Here is a 24,464-nt window from a genome sequence, read left to right as displayed (position 1 = left end):
TTCACTTTTACACAATTTGAATAATAGGTACAAATACCGCATGGCGTACTGTTGAGCTCCATATTTCAATACTTTGTTTTGAAGCGATCTGATTCCGGGGCGATAAGTGTGGAAAGGTACTGCAATATATTATGTAAGTAAACTTAAGCCTGATAGTGCAATCCGGACACGATGATTTGCTTTATGCGCTAACAATGTCTGTCTTAAATCTAGCTGGATGATTACCTAGTCTTTTTTTTACACGTGCATTGCAAAGTGGTCCTTACTGCACTTCATAGAAAATGGGGTGGGGTCCAATTGAATGTCTACTGACAAGACATGATTATCCCTCCGCAGTCGATACATGCCGTCCTTTTGGAACCGTATATATACAGGCTGATCCCCGAACGCGACACACTTACATGGCGGATTTAGTCTTATAGTCTTGAAATATAAAAAAACAACAACACACATCACGCCTTTATCTCCAAAGGAGTAGGCAGAGGTATAACCACAGCACCGAATTTTCCCCATCTATGTTCCGTCCCGTGATGTGATAAGGAGCAATGCTATCGCCATATCGGGCACAAAATCCAGAATCCGGGCAGACTTAGCATAAACACCCAATATTTATTATTATTATTATTATATAACAGCCCGACCCGGGATTCGAACCTGTGACCGTAGACCGGCGGTCGTAGGTCTGACAAATTTATTTCTGTCGTTTTTCTATAGAATCGTATGGCCTCAAACGTGTTTATGACAACTTCGTAAATGTTGGTGGTCTCTCTTTTTCGCTAGTAGCGGCAATAGCCTAGTTGAGAGTGGGGCTGATTGCCGAGACAGTCGAAGAGAGTCCGCAGATTCAAAATACAAGACACGCACCTCAGACTTTTATGTATTTTTTGTGAATTATCGTTTGCTTCACCGGTGAAGTAAAAAATTGTCAGGGAACCTGCATACCTGAAAATTACTCTAAGAATTTTGAGGGTATGTGGAGTCTGCCAACCAGCGCTAGACCAGCGCTGTGTACTAAGGCCTTATCCTTCTAGTAAAGGTATCATTATTCATTAGAATTATAGTAGTACTGTGAAACGATTTTGATCAACCATCCCTTATCCAGACTGTGCAAATTTTTGTTCATAACATAATATTATGAATAATCCGTACAAGCAAGTCTCTGGTATGTCGCCGACGTCAAACCGAGTGAGTAGCAGTTTTTTTTAAAAAGAGGTTGAAGCACTTTAGTATCGAATCTACTAACTCATTTAACTAGACTCATTGTCAAAGACTTTCTAATAAAACTATGAGATTTTAAATATAGAATCCGAAAGAAGTCATTCAAAATAATTCGTAATTAGAATTAACATTCGCTGTGACTTTCAGCCAGTTGTTACATTGAATAATTTTTATTTAAATTATTCTTGCAAAGCAAATTACTGTACGCAAATTATTCATTTAATACTTTTTATTTTAATATAACCTTTTATACGTATTTACTTGTATTTGACAGAACTAATATAACCGTAGATTAGAAGATTTATAAAACAGTCTTGCAGCTATTTTTACTCGGTGTTTACCATCAATTTATAAAAGAAAAATATTGAAAATGTCGGAGGGAACGGCGAAATAAAATCAACTCACACTAATTGAAATAACGTATATTTTTACATTTCTCAAAATCATTAAAATATTTAGCTACTAGTGATTACAAAAATAACTGTCCTTATATAAAATATTACACGTGTATACATTGCATTCACTATGATCGTCACAGTGTGACGTGACCTATACTATAAAGATATTTACAATGATAGTCATATGGAAGACTTATAATAAATTGACTATTTTAGTGAATTATATGGTAAGTCTTACATTATGTCATGTTCAGAGATCTGAACGTTTAGCACATGACAAACTAAACGACGAAGTCAATTCTGAACGTATTGAAATAAAGTTGAAATTGCTTTGATAATTCGATGTTCGAAATTCAAAATATCTTTGTATCGTTCATGTGCAATGATTTCGTATGAACGAACCTCAAAGGTAATTATTTTATTTTCACTTCAGAATTGACTCCAAAAATATATTAGTGGATTTTGAATTTTATTCATATAATCCTTAATTGATGATTTCTAATAGCAATTCCATAAATTTTTATTAGCATTTCTAACAGTTTGTAAAAAGCACCGATAAGTTTCAACACTTTAAAAGGTAATAAAAATCATTAAATTTGATTTCTAAAATTCAACACGCTTTCATATTTGAGCACATCTTATTTAAATTCATCGAATTAAGTCAAATACTTATAAAAAAAAATATTTTCAATCCTTATATAAGAATCATACGCATAAAATGCAGCAACCATGAAATGTTTAATTTATTGACATTTCGTTTTAGGTTGCTAAAGTATAATATTTAACTGTCATCAAAATGGTAATCATAGATTATTAGTTAGAGCCGATACTCAATTCTGAAAATATTGTTATATTTTCATAAAAAAAAAATTAAACATGGCGGAAAATTCCTAAACCGCTTGTGTTACTCTGAATTATATTCGCAAACTGAAAATTATAAATTGTAGTTAGAAAACATGAAAGACAACAAAACATATAATCCATTAAATAAATGAATATTTTTATGCATAAAATAATTTATTGCAACAAGATTCTAATAAGGAAATGGTGAAGCCACAATTTACTAAAACTATTTTAGTGAGGACCACACCTAAGACTTACGTTAACTTTATTTATATTATTTACATATTATTTGTAATTAAAATGCTATTTAACAATGTAATTTACATACTCAAAAAGAAACTTTATATTCTTGCTGCATAGCGAGAATTGGCATAACTGTCAAGTAAAATTACTACAAAAATATCATTCCATATATCAGTTGATGTACAACTGGCAAGAAATACACTAAATATAATGGCATTATGAACGTAGCAGCGTTTGCCTTAACCACTATGACGGAAAATTACAAGATTAAGTATGTTGTAGGTAAAAAGAAATCACTTAGTTGCTTCGTTGACGGTCAGACGCATCTATATCTTACTCTTTGATTCAATTGCGCGTAATATGTGCGTTGTATATCTGTCTCACACATCGCGATACATCCCTCTCACTCACACGTATAATTCGACTAAGATCAGAAGTTGGCGTCCCAACCGGAGAGGTCGTCGGGTGGGGGTTCATCCGCATCGGGCGGGTATTGGTCGAAGTTGTGCGTGTCGACGGGCGACTTGACGGTCGGCGTGATCGGCGGCTCTAGAGAACGTTGCGCGAGGCCTTCCCAATTGAAGCCGTCGAACCATCTGGAAATTAATTGGTAAATGTTTGAATAATATTATAAGTAATGACACCGTCCACGAGGACCTGATTAAGTTGTCTGCTTTTTAGTTTAAAAAATTTATTGATGATAATAATAATTTACATTTATTGAGTGAAGTATAAGCTGTTATAGCTAAATTGAATGAATAGTTATTTATTTATTTAATATTGAAATTCCTATTTTAATAAGATGTGTCATCTGTTGTGAAGTTGGTAATTTCCACCATCCTTAAACACACGGTACCAAACTATTCAGGAATCTACAAACTCTAAAGAAGAGAAGGGGATAAGTCATAGGCAAGAGACTCCGTCCAAGCGCCAACTCTTGTTAGCATTGTGGTTGCATGCAATGGTGCACCACGCGACCTTCGATATTAGAGAGAGTGTTGAATGGCAGGGTTTTAGTCGGTAGGACGGTTTATATCGTCAAGTCCGACAGAAAACCATAAACGAATTTCCCTGTGTCGCATCTGTGTTTGAGCAAGTTATAATCTTAGTGTGCTTGCTTGAACAAGTTATAATCTTAGCTTTCAAGATATACATAGATGGATCTTTAAGCATGCGTGTGATGGTCATCATCTCTTACTTGTGCTTTTGTATCTCAGTGATACCGCCGCGCTGGTAGCCGAGCCGTTCCGCGGGGTTGTCGCGGCACAGCTTCTTGATGAGGTTGGCCGCGTTGCGCGTGATGCAGCGGGGGAACTCCACCGCGTCGATGCCCTTCAGGATCTTGTTGTACGTCTTCATCGGGTCCGAGCCGGTGAACGGCGGTGAGCCGGTCAGCAATTCAAACATGAGAACACCTGAGAGAATTTAATCATTTGAAATGTCGATAGCTAAGTACTAATAAAACGTGGGAATCACCAACATCAATAAGTATTGATGTTTTATCATTCTTTTGTGAAAACAACATAAGTATTTGTGTTTAAGATGAATATTTCACTAGTTTTGTTAAGACACTTAAATTTAAATCTATTTTAGATTTCAAAGTTCTCGAAAGTTATAGTCGATATTATTATCTGTGATATGGTAGGGTGCAAGCCTAACGTTATCTGTCTGCAACTTTAGACCTGTTAAAAATACATCATACCTAAGGACCAATAGTCCGCGCTGATATCGTGGCCTCTGTTCATGATGACCTCCGGCGCGACGTACTCCGGCGTGCCGCAGAACGTCCAGGTCTTGCGGCTGGCCTGCAACTTCTTAGAGAAGCCGAAGTCGACCAGTTTCACGTAGCCTTTCGAGTCTAACAATAAATTCTCCGGTTTGAGATCCCTGGAAATAAAGAAAAGAAAATAAAAATATTTGTAATAGTAAATTATTTGTATCAATTAAAAAATAAATAAAATACAAGCACCAGACAAATCTACCTATATATTCATTTATAAAGCTGAAGAGATGTAATTTAATTACCAATAAACTTTACTAGAATACATTATTCTTATTAAACTTGGTTTTCTGGTTGATTCTTCTCCAGCAAATTTATCATTGATATAACAGGGATATTGTTTATTAATATGGACATGGCAAAGTGATCCTAATGCATCTGATGGTAAGTGGAGATTGGTTCTATAGAGTGTCTACTCACGAGAGATGATCCGCCTCGACAGTCGACACAATTATGTCGACCTGTTGGAACAGGATATACACAGGTTGATCCCGGAACGCGACACACTGACGAGGGTCACCGTGGCGGGTTTTAACACTTTGTGTATGGGTATATATAAAAAATATCCTACCATCAGCAAAATGTAATCCCATCTTATAAATAATATTCCTCACATGTTAGACCAGTACCGAATTATATTCATTTTCATATAAGAGCGTGAATGAATAATAATCTATGACTAATCCATTCAACCTTAGACAAAAACAAACACTGCATAACAAAACAACTGGCCGTATTAGCGACATAATGGCGGTAAAACTGATGTCATTTTTGCAACAATATCAACGGTTAAATAATTGACTAAAGCGACATTTTGTTTCCAGAAACTTTTAACTTAGTTAATAAAACAGAAAAAAGAGCTGCTTTTAAATATATATGAAACTTAGTTTTCGTCTTAGTAGTATATCGCAAAAAAATTCGCTTGAGTCAATCAGCCTTTAAGTCGTCGATATTAGTTTATTTAAGAACAAGGCAATGACATGACGTTAATTGATCGCAATAGTGTGTATTTTATAAAACATTTCGTTCCTAACAGTGGCATTGGGTCCATATACCCCGATTCCTGTCGGCTTCCCTAAGTCTAGAACTTCTGTAGAATCTATTTATCATCAGAACGATTTGCAGACCGCGTCTATGTCTCTTAGTTCCTTTATGTTGTGACTTCCCTTTCGGAAAATGTCACCAATCACCACTGGTTCCTAATAATACAGCGCAGAAGGACCTCTGTCCTATATTACAAATTCATTCAATTATAAGGACTGCCCCATCTGTAGTTGTTAGTCCTATTCCACTACCATCATTAAAATAATTACAAAGATAATTGCTTGATAATGAAGTGTTTGCAAGCTTGTGGTCATCTACAAACTACTATGTATTATCATTTTCCTATTATTCATTAACATAACGTATATACGGTCTACATTTATTAATCATATCATTACGGAAAAAGGTAACAAAATTAATAATCTTAATCATTAGAAAATAATAATATGCTAAATGGTGTGCTATATTCACAATCATAAAATATTTATAAGTTGTAATGATACGATATGGCCATGGGTTCACCTCCTATCATATCATGAGACGGAACAAACTTGGCGAAAAGTACTAGATGCACCTCTGCCCAGTCCTTGGGAGATAAATGATGCGAGTGTTTTAATAATATTTTTAATTATGCAAAAAATATCTATGTCATACGTTTAATTTCTAACAAGCTATTTCAAACAATTATATATACTGAGTTCTAGAGTAATATTATAACAACATCCAAGAAAAAGAATTACGTCATTGTCATAACACTGGACGAAGTTCAAAGCAAGGTCATGTTTAGTAGTGTGGGAACTTGTTACGTACCTATAAATTATATTCCTAGAGTGCAGATAGTGGAACGCTTCGACGACACAAGCCGTGTAGAACCTGGTGGTGGCGTCGTCAAATTGTCCTAGAATTTAATAAAGAAAATGTCGATATAGAACTTAATAAACTAAATGTTGATGATTTTGCTTCAATTAAAGTCTATAATCGTAACTGAAGTATTCAAATACTTTATACTACAATAAATACTAATGACTGTTCTTCACTAAGCTATCTACAGCATTTTGTACATTTATTTTATCAAAATTTGATTTATGCATCCAAAACTTAAATATTTGGTAAAAAACAAAAAGTCTTGGTGATTAGATGATTTTTTATAATATAAAGCTAAAATTCACTCACCTCTATCCCTTAAAATAGTCCACAACTCTCCACCAAGACAAGTCTCCATTAGCATGTACAGGTATTTACGATCTTTGAACGTCTTATACAATTTCACTATGAATTCGCAGTTCATTTCTGACATGATCTCCTTCTCCGACATTATATGTTGTTGCTGCCGGGTCTCAACGATCTGGGCCTTCTTCATTTGTTTCAAAGCAAACGACCGGCTTGAATCGCTTTGGATTTGCACTAACTCTACTCGTCCGAAACCGCCAATGCCCAATGTTGCTATGATGCGTAAATCTGAGAGACGAAGGTTGGCGAATTCCTCGTTCAATCTGTAAATTACGTAGAAATTTATTTAGTTTTATCACGGTCGAATAAAGGCACCAATGAAATTATAAGCATGGTTCAACTATCCGGTATAAAATATAATTAATTTAAATATGCTATAAAGACGTCAAGCACTTAATAATTTCACCAAAACAATAGTTTAGTCAATTAGTTTCTATATTAGAAAAACCGGAGAATCTTATCTCGATTCTAAATAGGTTTTTGGCTTAACTTTCCTAACATCTCGTTCGTAATTGTGTATCTTTGTCTAGCTACCACGAGATCCATTATTCACTCATTCACGACTGCTCCATTGTGTTCATTCATTCTGCACAATCTTTGCAATAAAAACGCGGGAAATATTAATTGTTATCGCCGTATGCCATTTATTGAGTTATTTTCCATGTCTAGGAGGAAAGTTAATAACACGACTAAACAATTCTGCTGTTTCATCAAATTTGACAATGACGCAGAGAAAGTAAATTTTTAGAATGGGTTTGTTAGCAATATATCAGATATGATTTTAATTAATAAAAAATGACAAAAGTCTTCACTTTTATTAATGACAGACTTTGATAGCATTCGTATAGCTCGAAATTTAATGACGTAGGACATTTTAATAAGTAAATTCAATTATTTTCGTAAAAAAACGTATGATATAGAACTTACCATTTTACTACGGATTCCATAGTGCGAGCAAAAACGAAAAAGAATATTACTGATAATGATAACTATAATGATATAACTATGTGAACCAGACAATTTAGCATTTGAAATTACAACAGTAATACTGATTTTACATGTCAAAATACTTGATCTAAGATCTCAATAAAATCAATTTCGTTCATAAATTAATTCATAAATAAAGTAATGAGGCTGGAAACTATGACATTATGGAATTAATAATTACCAATTGAGACAAAACGAGGTAAATGATGAATTTGAAATGACAAAGTCTTACAATATAGGTGAACAGTAGGTGACAAAATTTTGTTCAAGGCATTTACAAATTGCACGTATATATAAAAAACTATTATATAGAAAACCTGATGTGTCATAAAATCACGTCAGTTAATGATATAGTAGTCACGGCTAAAAAAATATTTTATATTATATACGATATTCGGAACGAATTTAGTATAAATAAATCAAAATTGATATTTCCACATATTAACATAGAAATCGAAAAGACCTTCAAGAGTACTTACATTGACTAAAACTTGATTTATTATGTATAATTATTTTGTATCTGCATAAAATAATTTGCACGGTGACATTTAGATTACGGACTTGCATTAATGCGGGAAATGAAACAAGCCACACTGACATTTATCTCACTAGTTTTGCAAGCGCTTGATTGAATACACAATCTATAAAATACTTGACATGATAAAATCGAGGAGTAAAAGTAAGAGCATTCAAATGTGAAACATGACATTTAAATTTTAAGTATCACATTTAGGATCCAATACTCTGCCCGAGTGCTCGAAATTGAATTTACGACCGATATTATTAGAGTCTAAATCACCGTTAAAAATACTTTTTCAAGAAGTAACTATAAAAAACAGGACGACAGTGTAGATCTAAATTGCTACTGATCTTCATAATATCTTCACCTTGCAATGTAAATGGGCTTTGAAAAGGAAATGACACTGGCAACGAGTAAGAGGTTAATTGTGATTAGCTTGTTAGCGATGACTGACGACTCATTGTCTACGAGAGAATGTAAAGCCATCATTGTGTATATATTGTGATTTGGTGAAATATTTAAAAACTATGCAACGTTTTGAAGTAATATTTTGCAAAGTTATGTTAAAATATTTCAAAATAAGTTGCCTTGTAAACTTTGCGTCGAACTAAATGTTTAATTTAACTAAACACCGATATTTTAATACTATATTGCTTGCAGGATTGAAAGTCTAACCTACAAATGTGTTTCTAAAGAAAAGTTTGCGACCATTTTACTGGTAATAAAATAAATTGAATAGCTCACCTTTGCCGATCATCGCCTTCGTCCTTATACTTTGTGCGGATCTCGTCAAGAGTCGATATCAATTGATTGAACGTCTCTCGGTCTATAACCAGACAGGTCGTGCCGTCTGGAGAGTCGCAAACGATGTTGGCTGTTCGAAGATCATCACTGGAAACGGAAATAGATGAATTATTTGGAAAGTCAAATGTCTTAGATATAAATCAAACGCATTTAACAGACGGAACTGAAACTAACGAGTAAGATTAAAAGAAATGCTTAGTTATAAGAAAAGGATGGAAGGATTGTTATTTTACAATATTCGAACATGGTCGTGGTATATACTTATTTTCGTATGAAATAAAGATAATACTCATTGTTTAAGTTATGCCAAATATCCGCGATTCTTAGTAAAGCAGGTTTTTTCAAAGAGAAATAAAAAAAAACAGAAAAAAGCAATTCTCATTTAAAAAAATCATAACTCCTTGTTAAAGAATCTACAGTTCTATTCCAGTTAAAATTATCACTAATCCGAGCGCGGTAATTTTGATAAATCGATTCCGTCCACTAATCGCTTCATTACGATTAACTTCGTAAAGTAGTTTTTTTAGTAACTATTAAAAATATAAATAAGTACGCAGAATCACTCGTAATAAACAAATATAAAAACTGACATGCCAGGAATACCACAGGAGAAGTTTATTACAGTCATATCAATATCGTAAACCTTGCAGATTTTATCGTTTAGCGAAAATAATAGGTATTTATAGTGGTAGAAAGTTTATGGATGTAATAATGGCAAAACTAACAGATTAAATGGAAGAGGTAAATAGCTATTGTACGGGTAGTGGGTACATAAAAACTTTTCTAAACTATTTTCTACATAATCATCATGCAGGTTAAGAAAATAAAAATGTATAGCCAATTACAAACCTGATGGTTTTGCTACCCAAGAGTCTGCACAAAATAAATAATAGAGCTTGTATAAAAACAAGACTAACAAAACTAGTCAAAGCAGGTATAATTAGCTATTGAATACGATTAACGAAGCTTACTTACCCTTGTAATGCCTTCTCTCCAAAGAAGTCTCCTTTCGTGAGGGTTCTGATGAATTTCTCATCGTTGCTATTTGGTTGTTTTTGAGTGACTTTAACCTGAAAGTAAATACGTTCATGTTTTATTATAAATTAAATATGAATTAAGTATAAACTACCCACATTTATTTATTATTGCGTTGATGAAATCGTTTTCTAAAGAACACTGATATATAAAGTTGAAATACGACATGAGACGATCTCTAGCAACGAACACGCAAGTATTAAACCCACACCTTCCACTTAAAAGGCCAGTACCCATCGACGAATACAAAGATGAACACGCATCAACCCAACCATGGCTAATAAGACATCCGTCTAGTAAAAACAAGTTAAAATAACATCAAAATAACTCCGGCAAGATCGTGTTCGAAGACGGACGGGTTTGTAAGATCATTACTGTTACCATAAAAATGTGAAACGTACATTCAGTGAGGATCGAAAGTTGTCATTAAGAACGACAGCCAAGTGTGGTAATAAGGCACGCGGGCTAGCCACGATTGTGTGAATAATTAAGACGAGTTTAGCTTAAGGCGTGTAATTGCCGTCTCTGTTACGTGAATTCGTAATTGGCCCCTGCCAGAGATAAGATTTAAGTGTTTTATAATTTTAAGGCTGAGGTTGGTTGCAATTACCTTTCGAACTTGACGAATAATTATAAAAACCGGATCGATATGCAAAGGTTAGTAGTATTCTGTATTAGAAACGAAGGTAATTAATTCAGAATGGTAATTCGCTTAAATTGCAATTCAGCTACTTTCAAATAATACTGTGTTTGAAATATACGGTTTTACTGACTTATATACATTTATTATAATATGTGACCCTAAAAATACTAAAATAAACTATATTTTTTTAACTAACAAAAGGAAATGAAAAATATCTAGACGATCTGTAAAAGCCCTGTAAGTACACACTACATACACAAATATCATATTATCAAACAACTTCCGCATTCAGTTTCCTAAACATGTTACGACGAATAAGAGTTAATATTAAGTAACGGATAAAGAGCACGATTACAAACAAACGGCAATGAGATAACAACGGAAATAGATAAGATAATACACCTTGAAGTAATAAGAAGATGTGAATTGATCCGGATAATTTCACAAGAACGTCTCAAAACGGTGACTTTGGTCACACTCTACTGATTCTTGAAATGGCCGAATAATGGCATTCTAGGAAAACTAACAAAATCGTTGTATCCGATTCAATCGATGCGAGTAAGTCAACCGTGCTTGAATAATTGTTATTTTAGATCCGACCGCCGCTAGGAGACGTAATGTTTACGTCAAGCCGTACGGCAGTGAACTCTTTGTGTAACTTTCGTAAGTTTCGAACTGTTGCGTGGTAATAAAAGCAGATTTGAAGGTAAACGCAGCAATAAAGGCGTGTCCAATGTCTGTTTGAACTACCTCAAAATGTGTTATTTGGTATTGTGATCTAAATGCTAACAATTGTATATTTCTATATTGCTTTGTATAATAGCTTTATTAAATCAAATTGGAAAATCAAATGATTAATATTTAAAAATTCAAATGCATCCTATTATCAAATATGCTGAACCTCTACAATTCGATTGTGACATTGTGATAAATATTGAATAGAATGTTACTTCACGGCTTATCGTAAAATTTCATAGTTTCTAAACAATAGGCCCAGTGACGAAAACACATTCGTCATATTTGCAACACAAGCACATATAATAATTTGTTCACCTCGTCCACCAAACCAGTCGTACGGATTTCATCGCGTTTATAAAATAAAGATATTTAGGAACAAGTCACATGTCCAAGATATAATAAGCAGAATGATGTCATGTGTTTGTGTATTTTCAATCATAGCAACGGACTGACATTAAAGTTAATATAATAAAACGAAAAAAAAAACTAGTTTCTTTAACACTACCTACAGTTTCTTTCCTAAAATGTTATAATAAACATTAATATTACAAAAATGTTATATGTACAAGATCTTGTAAGCTGTTAAAGCTTGAGAACGTAGATTATTCACCGAGAAATTACGACAAGATCGAATAAAGGTAGATAATTTCCCACAAAGCAGTACAAAAATCTGGCCACAGAATACCATGCGCATAGCCCTCTCAGTGTTCAGTGCGCTGACCTTGCAGCCACAATAGCTTGACTTTGTGGCCTCTAACTCGTATTATGTATTCAAAAAAATTAAAAAATATTCATACATTTACTTTGTTTTTACGTAAAGTTTGTTGTTACGTAAAGTTATTAATCACTTGAATTATATTCACGCGGCGTCTTCAATGTTTCGCGACTGCTTTATATTCAAGTGATTTCGAAACCAAATGCAGAATCTTATGTAACTTATTTACCGCCTAAATAATTTAGCTGAGCACCAAGAAAACCATTGCGACAATAGTATATTTTGTGCCATAATTAGAGACTAATAAGGCGTTAAATTTACCAACGCATTTGCATCGGACAGAAGTAACAATCGCTGTTTGCTGATCGTTTTAAATGCCAAGGTGAACCTCTTGCACAGTCACCGACTCTATACGAATATTATACAACTGAATGTTGTACTCGTATACGTTAAGGAAATTATATTGATTTGACAGCAAACCTATAATGCAATGTAAAGCCAGGTAAGTGCACTAATTTAATGAGTTATTGGTTTCATACTTATACTCAAAATAAATCTTTCATCTTTTACGTTTTAATTTCCAATACTAAAAGCAATTGATTGAAATTGTTTGAAGAAAAAACGTTAAAAAGTCCTAAGTCTTTTATTAGAAATGCTATGACAAATCTCATTTATATTTATAGTGAAGCATGATTGCAGATAACAGAATCGAATTACGATGTGACAACCGATGATCAGTATTTACAAAACATTAAGACACGACCAAACGTGAAGGAGTCACGTCGCAGCCAGCTGTATGTTTCTCGAAAGTCGATCGAACGAAAGTGAAACTTCTGACACTGTTTAGAGAACATCTTCGCTTGAGATGAATATCGAAACACCATGTCATCGAAATAAATTAATGAATTTCTAATTGATGATAACGTTTAAGATTATAACAGAGACGACAAAATTGATTCTTAATGGCGTTATTACTTTGGACGATAAAAAGATATTTAATCACCGAAGTAGAAAGTGATTAAATGATCGATTAGACTATCTAAAAATAGATTCATAGTAATTCAATGTAAAATTAGTACGGGTAACATTGTCTGCTCAACAAAATAAACCCACGCGTGTTTGCAAAATGATTTTCACATAGTTTTTCTGGTACCGGTACTTAACACTTAAATTATGGACAAGAAATGATGCAAGACAATAATTTATACCATGAATCACTTGAGTAACAATATTCTAAACTCATTTCATGTTGTATTTACGATTTGCGTCAAAGTTCTACAAAGTAGAGAGTTTAGATACAGCTAACCTCAATTGGGAAATATATACAAATCTATTAATTATTAGAATCCACAGTATATTAAAATATATGACGTAGAAAGCTGAACTCACCTGTCCTTTCGATATGATGAAGAAAGTGTCACCCCTGGCGCCTTGTCTGATGATGTAGTCACCATTCTGGTAATGCGTTTCTTCTAATACGTCGGAAATTTTGATCAATGTGTCTTCAGGCAAATCCTTGAAGATCGGCACACTGCGAATAAAAACCATTACTTGAATAAACGAAAGAAGAAACGACGATACGCTTACCGAGTAGAAAGCGCGTTATGGAATTAAATGATAACTAAATTCTATTTTTTGTTACGTAATACAGCTACGTACAACCGGTGGCCGTCATTAAACATTTGAACGAAATTACTGTATCACGTCATTAATTACGAAACATGTTTGAGCTCAGCTTTGCTAGCTTAGTTTTTATGACATTAGCTTACGTTGATTATATCTTACAAAAACTGTTGCGAAGCTGCTTGTAATTCTGTTCAGGTAACAAAAAGTCGCTCGCCGGGCCGTGTGAGTCTCCGCTATATTTTGTTCAAGACATTTTGACTAAGCTCGTTTTAAAGCACGAAAAGACTTGTCTCGCACAATTGTAGAGTTCAAAGACAATGGTTTAGTTTCAGACGAATCGTCAGTGTCGGTTCTTTTGCAACAACTGGTCTTTATTTTAGATAATATTGTACTAGGATTTATTGTGCATGGAATATTTAGCAGTTGTGTTTGACTTGGTAATAGTAGTCTACTATAATTAATTCGTAATCATAATATTCGAGGACTCCGATATGTCACTGTCGCGCCTCGCGAGAGAATGATAAACAGGTATGCTTTAGTGTATATCCGATTTTAAATCTTACTTCTGTTTCAGTTGTTTCTAAAACAATAATGTATCGTTCCGCTGGATCATAGACTACCACTCACTCACATAACACCTACATGACATTTTGTTGTATTTCTTACAGCTACAATGTAGTTAGTACACGGCTTAAATTTTTACTAACATAAAGACGGTGGTGATTTTCTATCATCTCATTGACTTTTATTACATATGTGTAAACTACTATACGTTTCTATCTATGACTTTAGGTGCTAGAAATTAATAAAATTAATTCATAATTAAAAAGCCATTGTGGTCCAATATGAGCGATGTAAACAATAATTTTGAGTTCAATCCGGTTTTACGCTCGATTAACCACAGTTGAAAGTGAACGCCATTTAATACGGGCAGTTTAAAATCAGAAGACTCACAACAATCTCTGCCAAAACCTGTATATTCAAAATAAACACCAGTCTTATTGGATAGAAATGTTAATTTATTGAACAAAGCTTACATCATTGATAGATATCTATTTTGGGTTAAATATTCAGCAGCACGACCGCAAAAGTAAAACTTATTCGATAGGTATTAGATTTAGAATTTGCTTACCTAGATCATTTATATTAGTTTCCTTAATTCATTTATAATTTAAATTTGGAATTGAGAAGCTGTTATTTGACATGTTCTCTTCGGTCGTGTTATACAGAAACTACAATAACTATAAATACATAATTAATATATAACCAGAATGAAAAGCTATCACTTAGATCCGTAATTTAAGAAAAAGTTATTAGGTTTGATTACAATACTGCGAAAGAGCTCTTGGATTAGTAATGTTTCATCAAGTCGATATTGAACAAAATACACTAAAACTCACGCATACATTCAAATTTATGTCCTATATGATTTTATTCTGAGTAGTTTTATTAAAATTGTATCCGTATTCTAAACGATTAATTTTACGCGAGCTGTGACCTGAATTAGTTTAATAATCTGTCTCTCAAAATATAACCTTTTGCCTAGTTTGAGAGACAGTTGATTTTCTATTTGATTATGCCTTATGAATTAGTTATGATATATTTTTTATTTCTCTGTTTTCGCATTATAATATGCATAAACATAAATTAAATTATAATTAATTGTTAAAAAAAATCAACATACATTTGAACAGCATCTAAAATTGCCAATTGACGCGAACAAAAACTTATCTCATAAACAAACCGTCTTTAATTAACACTGATTGCTATTTCATAGCTTATGTCATACAATTTGGACTACAACAATGCCCATACATCATCCATTTAGCAACAAGGTCGCCTATAGTAAATACTTTCGTTTAAAATAAAAACACTTATACATTTAACAGATTGGATTGACTTTTATAATGTTTGTCTTAAGGATCATGTCGCCTGAGTATAAATATATGAAGCAAGATATTTGTGTATTTTAAGACGCTACTCGAGGAAAATGGCGCGCTATTAGGATCTATTTATTTGAAATTTATAATACATAGAAAAAACAAAATTAAACATTCTACTTCTACTATCTTTGCTTCAGTAGTTTCAAATCTTATAATGAGGATATTGTTTCAATAATTTATGATGAAAATGCCATTAAGATTGTTGATTCCGTATATCTATTTCTAAAGTATAAATTATTTTAATTTTGCAACAATATTATGGTAATAATATTTTTACGAAGTACCTAACATTTTTTTAAAGAAATTATTCGCAAATCTTTGCAAGTTCCCATCCGTAACTCGTAATTGTATAAAAAAGAATCCTCAAGGCCGTTTAAAAGGGCCTTAATATTTACGACCAAAGAACCAGTGATTTCAATCCAAACCGTTTGTGAACTAATTTATATGTACCATTACTATTTTGCAACAACCGGATTAACTCTTGGTCTGACTGACTACTTAGGTATTTATGAAATGTGTTGTGTCGTGTTAAAGAAACTATCAGCCCTCTAGATGATATTACTGTTAAAAGCAACTTCTTACATGAAAAACGGGACACCATCATCATAGTTAACGTGATAAACAACAGAAATATAACTGTGCGTAACAGTATGTGCCAATGAAAATTGCTACAATCACATTTTTCACGGTCAACGCATGAACTGAATGTGTTTTGTATTTTTTATTTATTTAACACCTATTTGGTCTACTGGTAACGAACAAAGGTTCGGAAGATTGCGAGTTCGATGACTAGATTGGGAAATTTTGTGGGAATTTTTGATTCTCAGTAAATACTAAGCCTGAAAATATCTGATGACGTAGACGTATATGCTATAGACACAAACGTCCATATAAACTATTTATTCAAAATCTGAACTAAAATGGCAACCAAAACGTCACTCTTATAACCTATTTTTTCACTTGAAAAACAATTAATTTTACTTATTTGACTAATATTTTTTATTCACATTCAAGTTTACACTTAGACTCGAGTTTTTATATTATTAGCGCCACTCCGTACATTACCACACGCTGTCAATGTTGAAATCATACTAAGTCAGGTGTACGGATTGCAGTACAGTTGAGTCGAACACAATGAGTATACGATGATAATATATCCATACATGTAGATCATAGGCCAGCCGCATAATGATATTATTTTTGCCTTCTTCATCAAACACCACATAAACTTTCTCCATACATTGGAAATGCGATTTCAAATCCGCGTTTCAACATAAAACTTTGTATTCGAGTTGGATTTATCCACATATATTATTAGTAATGTATTAAGAACTGAAAATTGCTTAAAAGCAATTATTGAATATGTAAAAATAATACATTGTTTTAAGCTACTTGCTCTGGGTATAAAAAGTCAAATTTACGACATTAATACGTTACCCGACTTATTTTTATCCTTTACTTTTATCAAATATTTACATCATATAAATCATAACACAGAAAGAATGATTAAAATCTGGTAAAAAATCCGCTAGTTATAAACCTTTGAATTTCGGTAGAAGGCAAGTGTCAAAATACAGTAAAGTGGCGCAATACCCACATGTGACGTCAATGGGAACTACGACGCGTGCAAAAGAAAGAGATCAAGCGATAACCCTTCTACATGTTTACTCCTGCACATTACAATATTTAAAATATGAAAAACGGCTCATTTATTAATCAATTTTAATACAGATTTCGCAAAAGGTATTATTATTTATACTAACGTACAAAGTCAAACATAGGTCTCATCTCATCTCATCAGCCTACAACTGTCCACTGCAGAACATAGGCCTGCCCTAGAGCGCGCCACGTTGCAAACATAGGTAACCTATTATTATTTGTTAAATCCCAAAAATCCATCCTATTTAAATTTAAATTTAATAACAATACGCGAAACAACACCGAAGTCTACGTCAACAGTTGACAACCGAGAAACACGATGCTGTATTCAAGATTATTACGTACGATTACACATGAGTTACGATTGGACGTACCCGTTAGAGAATAAACAATTAAATGTTTTAACCGTTGCGAGATAAATACCCGTGTCATTTTTTATTTGACTCACAAATGTTATAGGTTTGTTGTTTTATTGTGGGAGACTGGACTTGCGTTGGAAAATATTTGATTTCAAGAATATTCCTTCGTTGACTGCTTCGGTGGCATATTTGTCTTACATGTGCGGTACGGCAGCGCTCTGACTTATTGAGTTCGAATCCCGGGTCGGGCAGTAACATTATGGTTTTTCTATTCAGTATCAGTCCGGAGTCTGAAATTTGTGCCTCATATAACGATAGGCTCGCGCGCACATCATGGGACGGAACACACTTGGCGAGAAATGGGTGCCCTGGTTGCGTCTCTGTATACCCCTTCGGGGATAAATGCGTGATACGTATTTGTTTTATATTCGTTCGTTTTAAAGTTACCGTGGTTGTGATGATTCAATTTTAATTCTGTAATATTATAAACTATAGTAGATAAGACTAATTACGATAGAAGTTGACTGCTTGTTAGAATAAACAAGTTTCTAACATAAAAATCTCACGCAATTAACAGCTTACGTATATTTATAGTATTTAATGAACCCAATAAGGAAATCCTTGCAATAACATTACGTAAAAGTGAGTAACATAATATTGCTACAACAGACGTCAATACAACATATTACTATCATGTAGTACGGTAAGGATAAATCACTCTAATATGAAATACATAGCAAAATAATCCTTACATGTTATAAAATAAAGTCCCCCGCCCCGTCTGTCTGAGCTACCATACGGTATTTGATGACATTTGGTATGATAATATTTTAAGATCTTCGAACGGACATAAGCTACTTTTTATCTCGAAAAAACTCTTTCACGCGAGCGAAGCCACGAGCAAAAGCTAGTACAATAATAAACAAATGTATTATTGCAAATATGTATTTGTTGAATTTGTCTCCAAATAACTTTGCAAATATTTAATGACATAGAACACTTAAGAGATTCCATGCAATTATTATCTTTAACACATGTGCAAACAAAAAAATATGTCAAAAAATCTGCGCAGCCGCACTAACCTTAAAATATCACAAAAGATACTGAAAACCCACTTGTCCAGTTCTGCAGCAACGCGGACAAAAGCGCAATGAACGATACCTATAACAACCTAGTCAAACTCTGATTCGATGGAGAATAAAACAAAATAATAACTAAAGGTACGACAGATACTATATGATAATATTTAAACAACTGATAATATTGCAGTTTAGCAATATTATATAATCTAAAAATGGAAATACTGGATTTAAGATCTTTCACTAACAAAACATCTGCTTTATTTTAGTCACAGCAATATATTAATATATGTTTCATACACCGGGAAAACCTGGAATTATTTCTCAAGAACACTTCTTGTGCTCTCTTCTATAGTCCCAATTGTCTATGTAAAATAAAGAAGAACGAAGATACATGCTAGCAACAAAAAACATCTAAGTTCACTGACATAGCCAGTTCAATTCAAATAACAGCGGTCACTAAGGTTGTAAACGAACTTTACGAAGTCCTTTTCTAAGAACAGGAGCAGTCATTGTGCCGGCCAGCCGGTTCAGTGAAAGGATTACTATCTCGAAATGTCATGAGAGTTGCAAACGTGACGGGTAAGTTAGTGAGTATTTCGTAAATTGTGCGCACGAGTGTTTGAGCAACGATTGTGACAAGTTTCGCCATATAGCTTTGTTTTATTGTAGATTTAATAGAACATGGCGAACTGGTATAAAATTTGACTTTGTTTATTGCAATGATAAATTTTGAATAAGAGTTATTGGTTAAATCGGGACTAGCCTTTGATAAAATTACGTGATCAAAGTTTTGAACAATGTAGAAGCAACATTTTGACCTATCTACGAAAAGTATGTTACAAATTTAGTTGTTCCGATTATTTAGAACTACGTCTAATCTGAATTTAGCAACGGAAAGAAATTATGTTTCTAGGTCACCCCTATACCATGCAATTGGCCTGGTGAACCATAAAATATTGTTAAAACATCAAACGCTAATGTAAATAAACGAGGTGTAATATGTTAGAATCATCTAGGCAGAAGCATTAATCTTGTGAATGAATATGTCTCGCGAGAAGATGGATGGCTCGATGCAACATGGAATTAAAGCAACAGATGCTGGTCGTGTATCACGACACATTGGAGTACTTAAGCGACTTCTCGTTTAGGGTTATATTGCATGGACATCGGTAGCGAAGCGTCCATACAACTCGATTCCTACCGGCTTTCTTTTTAGGTTTATTTATGTTTGTCTTAATTTTTGATTTCTGTTAAATTGGCTTCGATATCATTACTACGGCTTTTTTTACATCGGCTTACCTTTTGAAAAATGTCACTCGCCACTGATGGACATACATACATTTTCTTTTTTGTGTTCATAGTTCAACTCGTAAGTAATTGTTACAGTAGCGATTTCAATAAAATAAAAGATGCGTCATCTTTTGGAATTCAAAAATATTGTGAAAGAACGTAATTGCAATTAATCGCATATTGAAAGTGATTAATTCAATGGCATAATTTAAAATAAACATCGCCAATTCCATCAATCAATGATTGTATAACATTGGACATTGCTGATTTTGTCAACCTAAACAGATGTATTCCAAAATACAAAAAGTGTGAGTCACGAATGTTATTGTAAATACCCTACTTTGTTATTTAGTAAAAATTGTATACATTAACATTAATTACAACTGAGGATACAGGCCGTCAAACCAAAGTGACTTAATATGGCAGAAAATGGCATTGTTTAAGGCTATTAATTAAAAACTAATATATGATAAATATTTATAAGATAATATTCTTATAAAAAAAATTATACAGATAAAATTTTTCCATTCCATCACGTGGCATTTAAATAAAATGCAAAACCTTGAATAAACATGAACTGCATATGTGCGATTCTAAACGAAAAACGGTATACTCGTATTTGTGAAAATAAATTCTGTGGATTTACGTGCAGCAAATACAAACAACCAAACCTATAACAGAAATAGTTCCGAACATAGCACGAGTGAAAGAGATATACATTTTTCGTGAGCTACTGTTTTATTGCATTCACTACCTTCTATCTTTTATGGAAGTTTCGTGCGGTTGTGGCCATTTCGAATTTTGTTAAACAAATGTTTAGTTTAACGATCGGTATAAAAAATCAAGTTTTTCCAGCAATAAAAAAATCATGCGTGTTCTGTTTTCCCTCAATTGTTTCATTATGAATTAAACATTCGAAATTAGCAGCGACATAACTTAATACATTTTTGTCATAAACTAATAGAAGTTTAGTAAGTTTTCTAATAGAAGTATAATTAAATCAAAATACTTTATTTATCACGTAGGTGAACAAAGTTGCACTTATGATACGTCAAAACAATGTATAGCAATAATTATTATTATTTCTAAATAACAATTAAATTACTTATATAAATTGCATCGATGGATTGATTAGTAACAAGATCCATAATATTTTCATGGTTAGATGCACACATAATACCTAATAAAACATCACACAACCTGATTTATTTATTTATCACTAGCTGACCTGACACACGTTCTCCCGTATTAACTATGAATTTGCAGCGCGCATTCGCTGACAATCGCTGACAGTTATTTCAAACAATTGACAGTTATATACAATTAATATTTTCGTTAATATAAATTTTCCGCGCAATTTTTTGATTTTTTTCTTACATAAGAACCTTCTCCTGACAATAAAAAACCCAAAAAAAAATTAGTGAAATCGGTCCAGCCGTTCACGCGTGATGGCGTGACCAAGGGAAATAGGGATTCATTTTTATATATATAGATTTATAAGAGGTGACAACAGAATCTTGTCACTGAAAATCACAATTATCAATTTAACAGACAATTTGCCAGACGTCCCGCCAAGCTCTTAATACATTCGATGTAAAAGTCGCAGGCCGTCGAAAGCAGAAGAATGGGCCATCGCACGCCCATTGCATTTGCATAAGTGTCTCAGGGGTCAATATCCTTGTCACTGGTAAAGCTTCAGACGCGAGTGTTTTGTTGTTGATGGCAAATATTTATAAAGGCCCTGTACTCACAAGTCTTTTGACCCTAAGATGGGTTACTTAAAAATTACTTATAAAGCATTAAACTTCGTAGCCTTGTAAAAAATTCAAGTGAAATATCGGAGCTTGGAACAATGGCTGTACAATGTTTGAGGAATTCTTCACATTCATACCTATAAAAATACCAAGAGAAACAAAATCTATCTAACGTTAAAATGAGGCGAATTTGGTGATTTTTATATGCAACTAAATGAAGAGATAAGCTGATTGCTTTTTGATATATGACCAAGACTAAACATAAATATTATATATTACAATAGCTTCGAATTACACAACATGTTAAAAAGATGTTTCTCATCATTTCCAAAAAATATACTGGCTATAATGGCCTTCAAATTGGACAACAGTAAGCACATTTACACTTGACGATAGAAGTCAATGCGGGGATGCCCCACAAAAAACCATAGATACGAATTTCTTACACCCATATTGTATATGGAAGCGGAACCGAGCACAGGATTGCGTAACGCTAAGTCAATAACAAAAGGAACATACCATGTGTTTACATATTCAATGAACCAAGAATGTATTGTCTTCTGATTAATACCGTACGAGTCTTTAATTACGAAAATAGTAGACGGCATTTATCGGCAAATACGTCATATTTCCTTACAATGGTTACCTTCGTCATCCTTTCTACACAGCCTTCCGTATTACCATACTATAATGCGTCATATGCTAATGTTGGTACTACGTAAGACTTTTCTATGCATTGATGTGTCTCCTTGGTACATTCAGTACACATGTGCATTCAATTGAGTAAAATTAACACAATAAGCTTGAGTTATAAGACAACGAAACGCAAGACGCACAATGACAAACATTTGGTCCATTTATTATTTCGCTTACATGAACATCTTATTTTAAATATTTAAGATCGATTATTTCGTAAAGTGAGGTTTTTGGCTTAAGGGAATATACCGAAATTTAAGTGCACATTAACTCAATACGGTGTGTCATATACAGTTCTCAGGGGTTTTCTCTATTCTATGATGTGCGAGCATATTGTAGTCATTTCGGGCCTGCGCATAAAGAGGTTTATGCGTATCGTACCTGGACCGCACTAATCTCACAACCACTAAACGTATATAAAAAAACTCGGGTAATAAATAGAGTAAGCTAACTAAATTACTATAGTTTTATGATGAAAACAACATGTAGGTGACAACAAGAATTATCATTATTCACATAACTTAAACAATTATTAAAATACGACATGATGGGACATTATCATATTATCATGTTTGAGTTGTTGTGTAAAGACTTCTAATTGATACTGAAAATAAGTTTGATATAAAACAATAAGTACAAACTTCTAAAACAAAAATTCTGGCGCTGATCGTACTAATATTACTCAGACAATATACAATTTAAAGTTTCCTTGTCTTAACATATTGTAAAACAAAGTATATTGTCATGTATATCTGTCAGAATGGGATAAATTAAAAAACTGCCGAACGCGTCGATGAAATTTTGTATGGGGATAGTTTGAGAGACTGGGAAGGACATAGACTACTTTTTATCCCGGAAATCTCTTGTACGCAGGCGAAGCTACGCGCATAAGCTAGTCGTCTATAATTATTGTAATTAATATTATTATTGAATTTAGTAATCGTTCTACTGAATATTTCAAATAAAATCATAAAGATGAACGTAGGTACATAACATAAATAGTAACAAGATTCTTTCAAATAACTCCACGTTCTCATAACCCGAATCCTTATGATATACAAGCAGCATATGTTCAAACAGGCATCTGTTCCTTGATATGTCAGAATTATATTAAACATACCAAGTCACCCGGACAGAAGGTCATTGGCCTTATTAATATAAACAACTTATTTGGAAATAGCCAAAACATATCGTCTAAATAATATACGAAAAAATATATTTCCCAGAACAATATTCATTTCGCATTTCGTGCCAAAGTTTTCATGGACGGAGTGATTTGCACTTTCGTGTGGCACATAGATCGAAAGATGATTTTTTTCTTGGTAATGGACATTGAAGCCACTAAAAATCGAATATAGCAATTTTATTACAATTTGATATCATGTATGTATGTTTCTGATGAATTAAAAGGGAATATAAACCTTGTGTTTAGAAAGTACATTCATACGATGCATTCAACTTTATAATGAGGTATTTTTAGAAGATCGCAAATACGAAGTTATTTCAACCTATAATAAAAATATCTACACGTCCCTTCATAAGTCTAGTCAACCAACCACACGCACTTTGAAATAGTAATTATCGTCAAAATGAATCCAACAAACCTTATGTAGCCGTTGCCGAATATATAAATATTGACCTACTTGAATAATGTGATCACATATATAAATTATTTAATATAAACCATTATAAGATTATTCTCACAATTTGCTCAAAGATTTACAATTTCCTAAACATAAAACAGTCAAGAAAACAGAATCGACTCATTCAAACGTTATAAATCAGTTTCGCAATAAATTCGCCTAATCATTAATATTAGTGTCCTTAAACTGAGTCTAGGTCAACTTGATTACGGCT

At 33.2% G+C, this 24,464-nt stretch overlaps 1 protein-coding gene across 4 annotated transcripts in view; it reads right to left on the bottom strand.

Annotated features, from left to right (window-relative positions):
* Nucleotides 1–1,624: 1,624 nt before the first annotated feature.
* Nucleotides 1,625–24,464, bottom strand: part of LOC115455815 (cGMP-dependent protein kinase, isozyme 2 forms cD4/T1/T3A/T3B) — a 189,474-nt gene continuing 166,634 nt past the window's right edge. For all 4 annotated transcript variants that reach the window (XM_037437123.1, XM_037437124.1, XM_030184552.2 and 1 more), the window contains 8 exons: nt 13,588–13,729; nt 10,043–10,137; nt 9,008–9,154; nt 6,700–7,019; nt 6,337–6,424; nt 4,405–4,589; nt 3,901–4,117; nt 1,625–3,298 (listed from right to left, as the gene is read on the bottom strand). In XM_037437123.1, coding sequence (XP_037293020.1) covers nt 3,133–3,298; nt 3,901–4,117; nt 4,405–4,589; nt 6,337–6,424; nt 6,700–7,019; nt 9,008–9,154; nt 10,043–10,137; nt 13,588–13,729 — 1,360 coding nt within the window. In that variant the 3' untranslated portion in view covers nt 1,625–3,132. The remainder of the gene's footprint in view (nt 3,299–3,900; nt 4,118–4,404; nt 4,590–6,336; nt 6,425–6,699; nt 7,020–9,007; nt 9,155–10,042; nt 10,138–13,587; nt 13,730–24,464) is intronic.

The sequence above is a fragment of the Manduca sexta genome, chromosome 10, assembly GCF_014839805.1.
Source record: "Manduca sexta isolate Smith_Timp_Sample1 chromosome 10, JHU_Msex_v1.0, whole genome shotgun sequence".
Taxonomy (NCBI): Eukaryota; Metazoa; Arthropoda; class Insecta; order Lepidoptera; family Sphingidae; genus Manduca; species Manduca sexta.
This window is presented reverse-complemented; position numbering and strand designations above follow the sequence as displayed.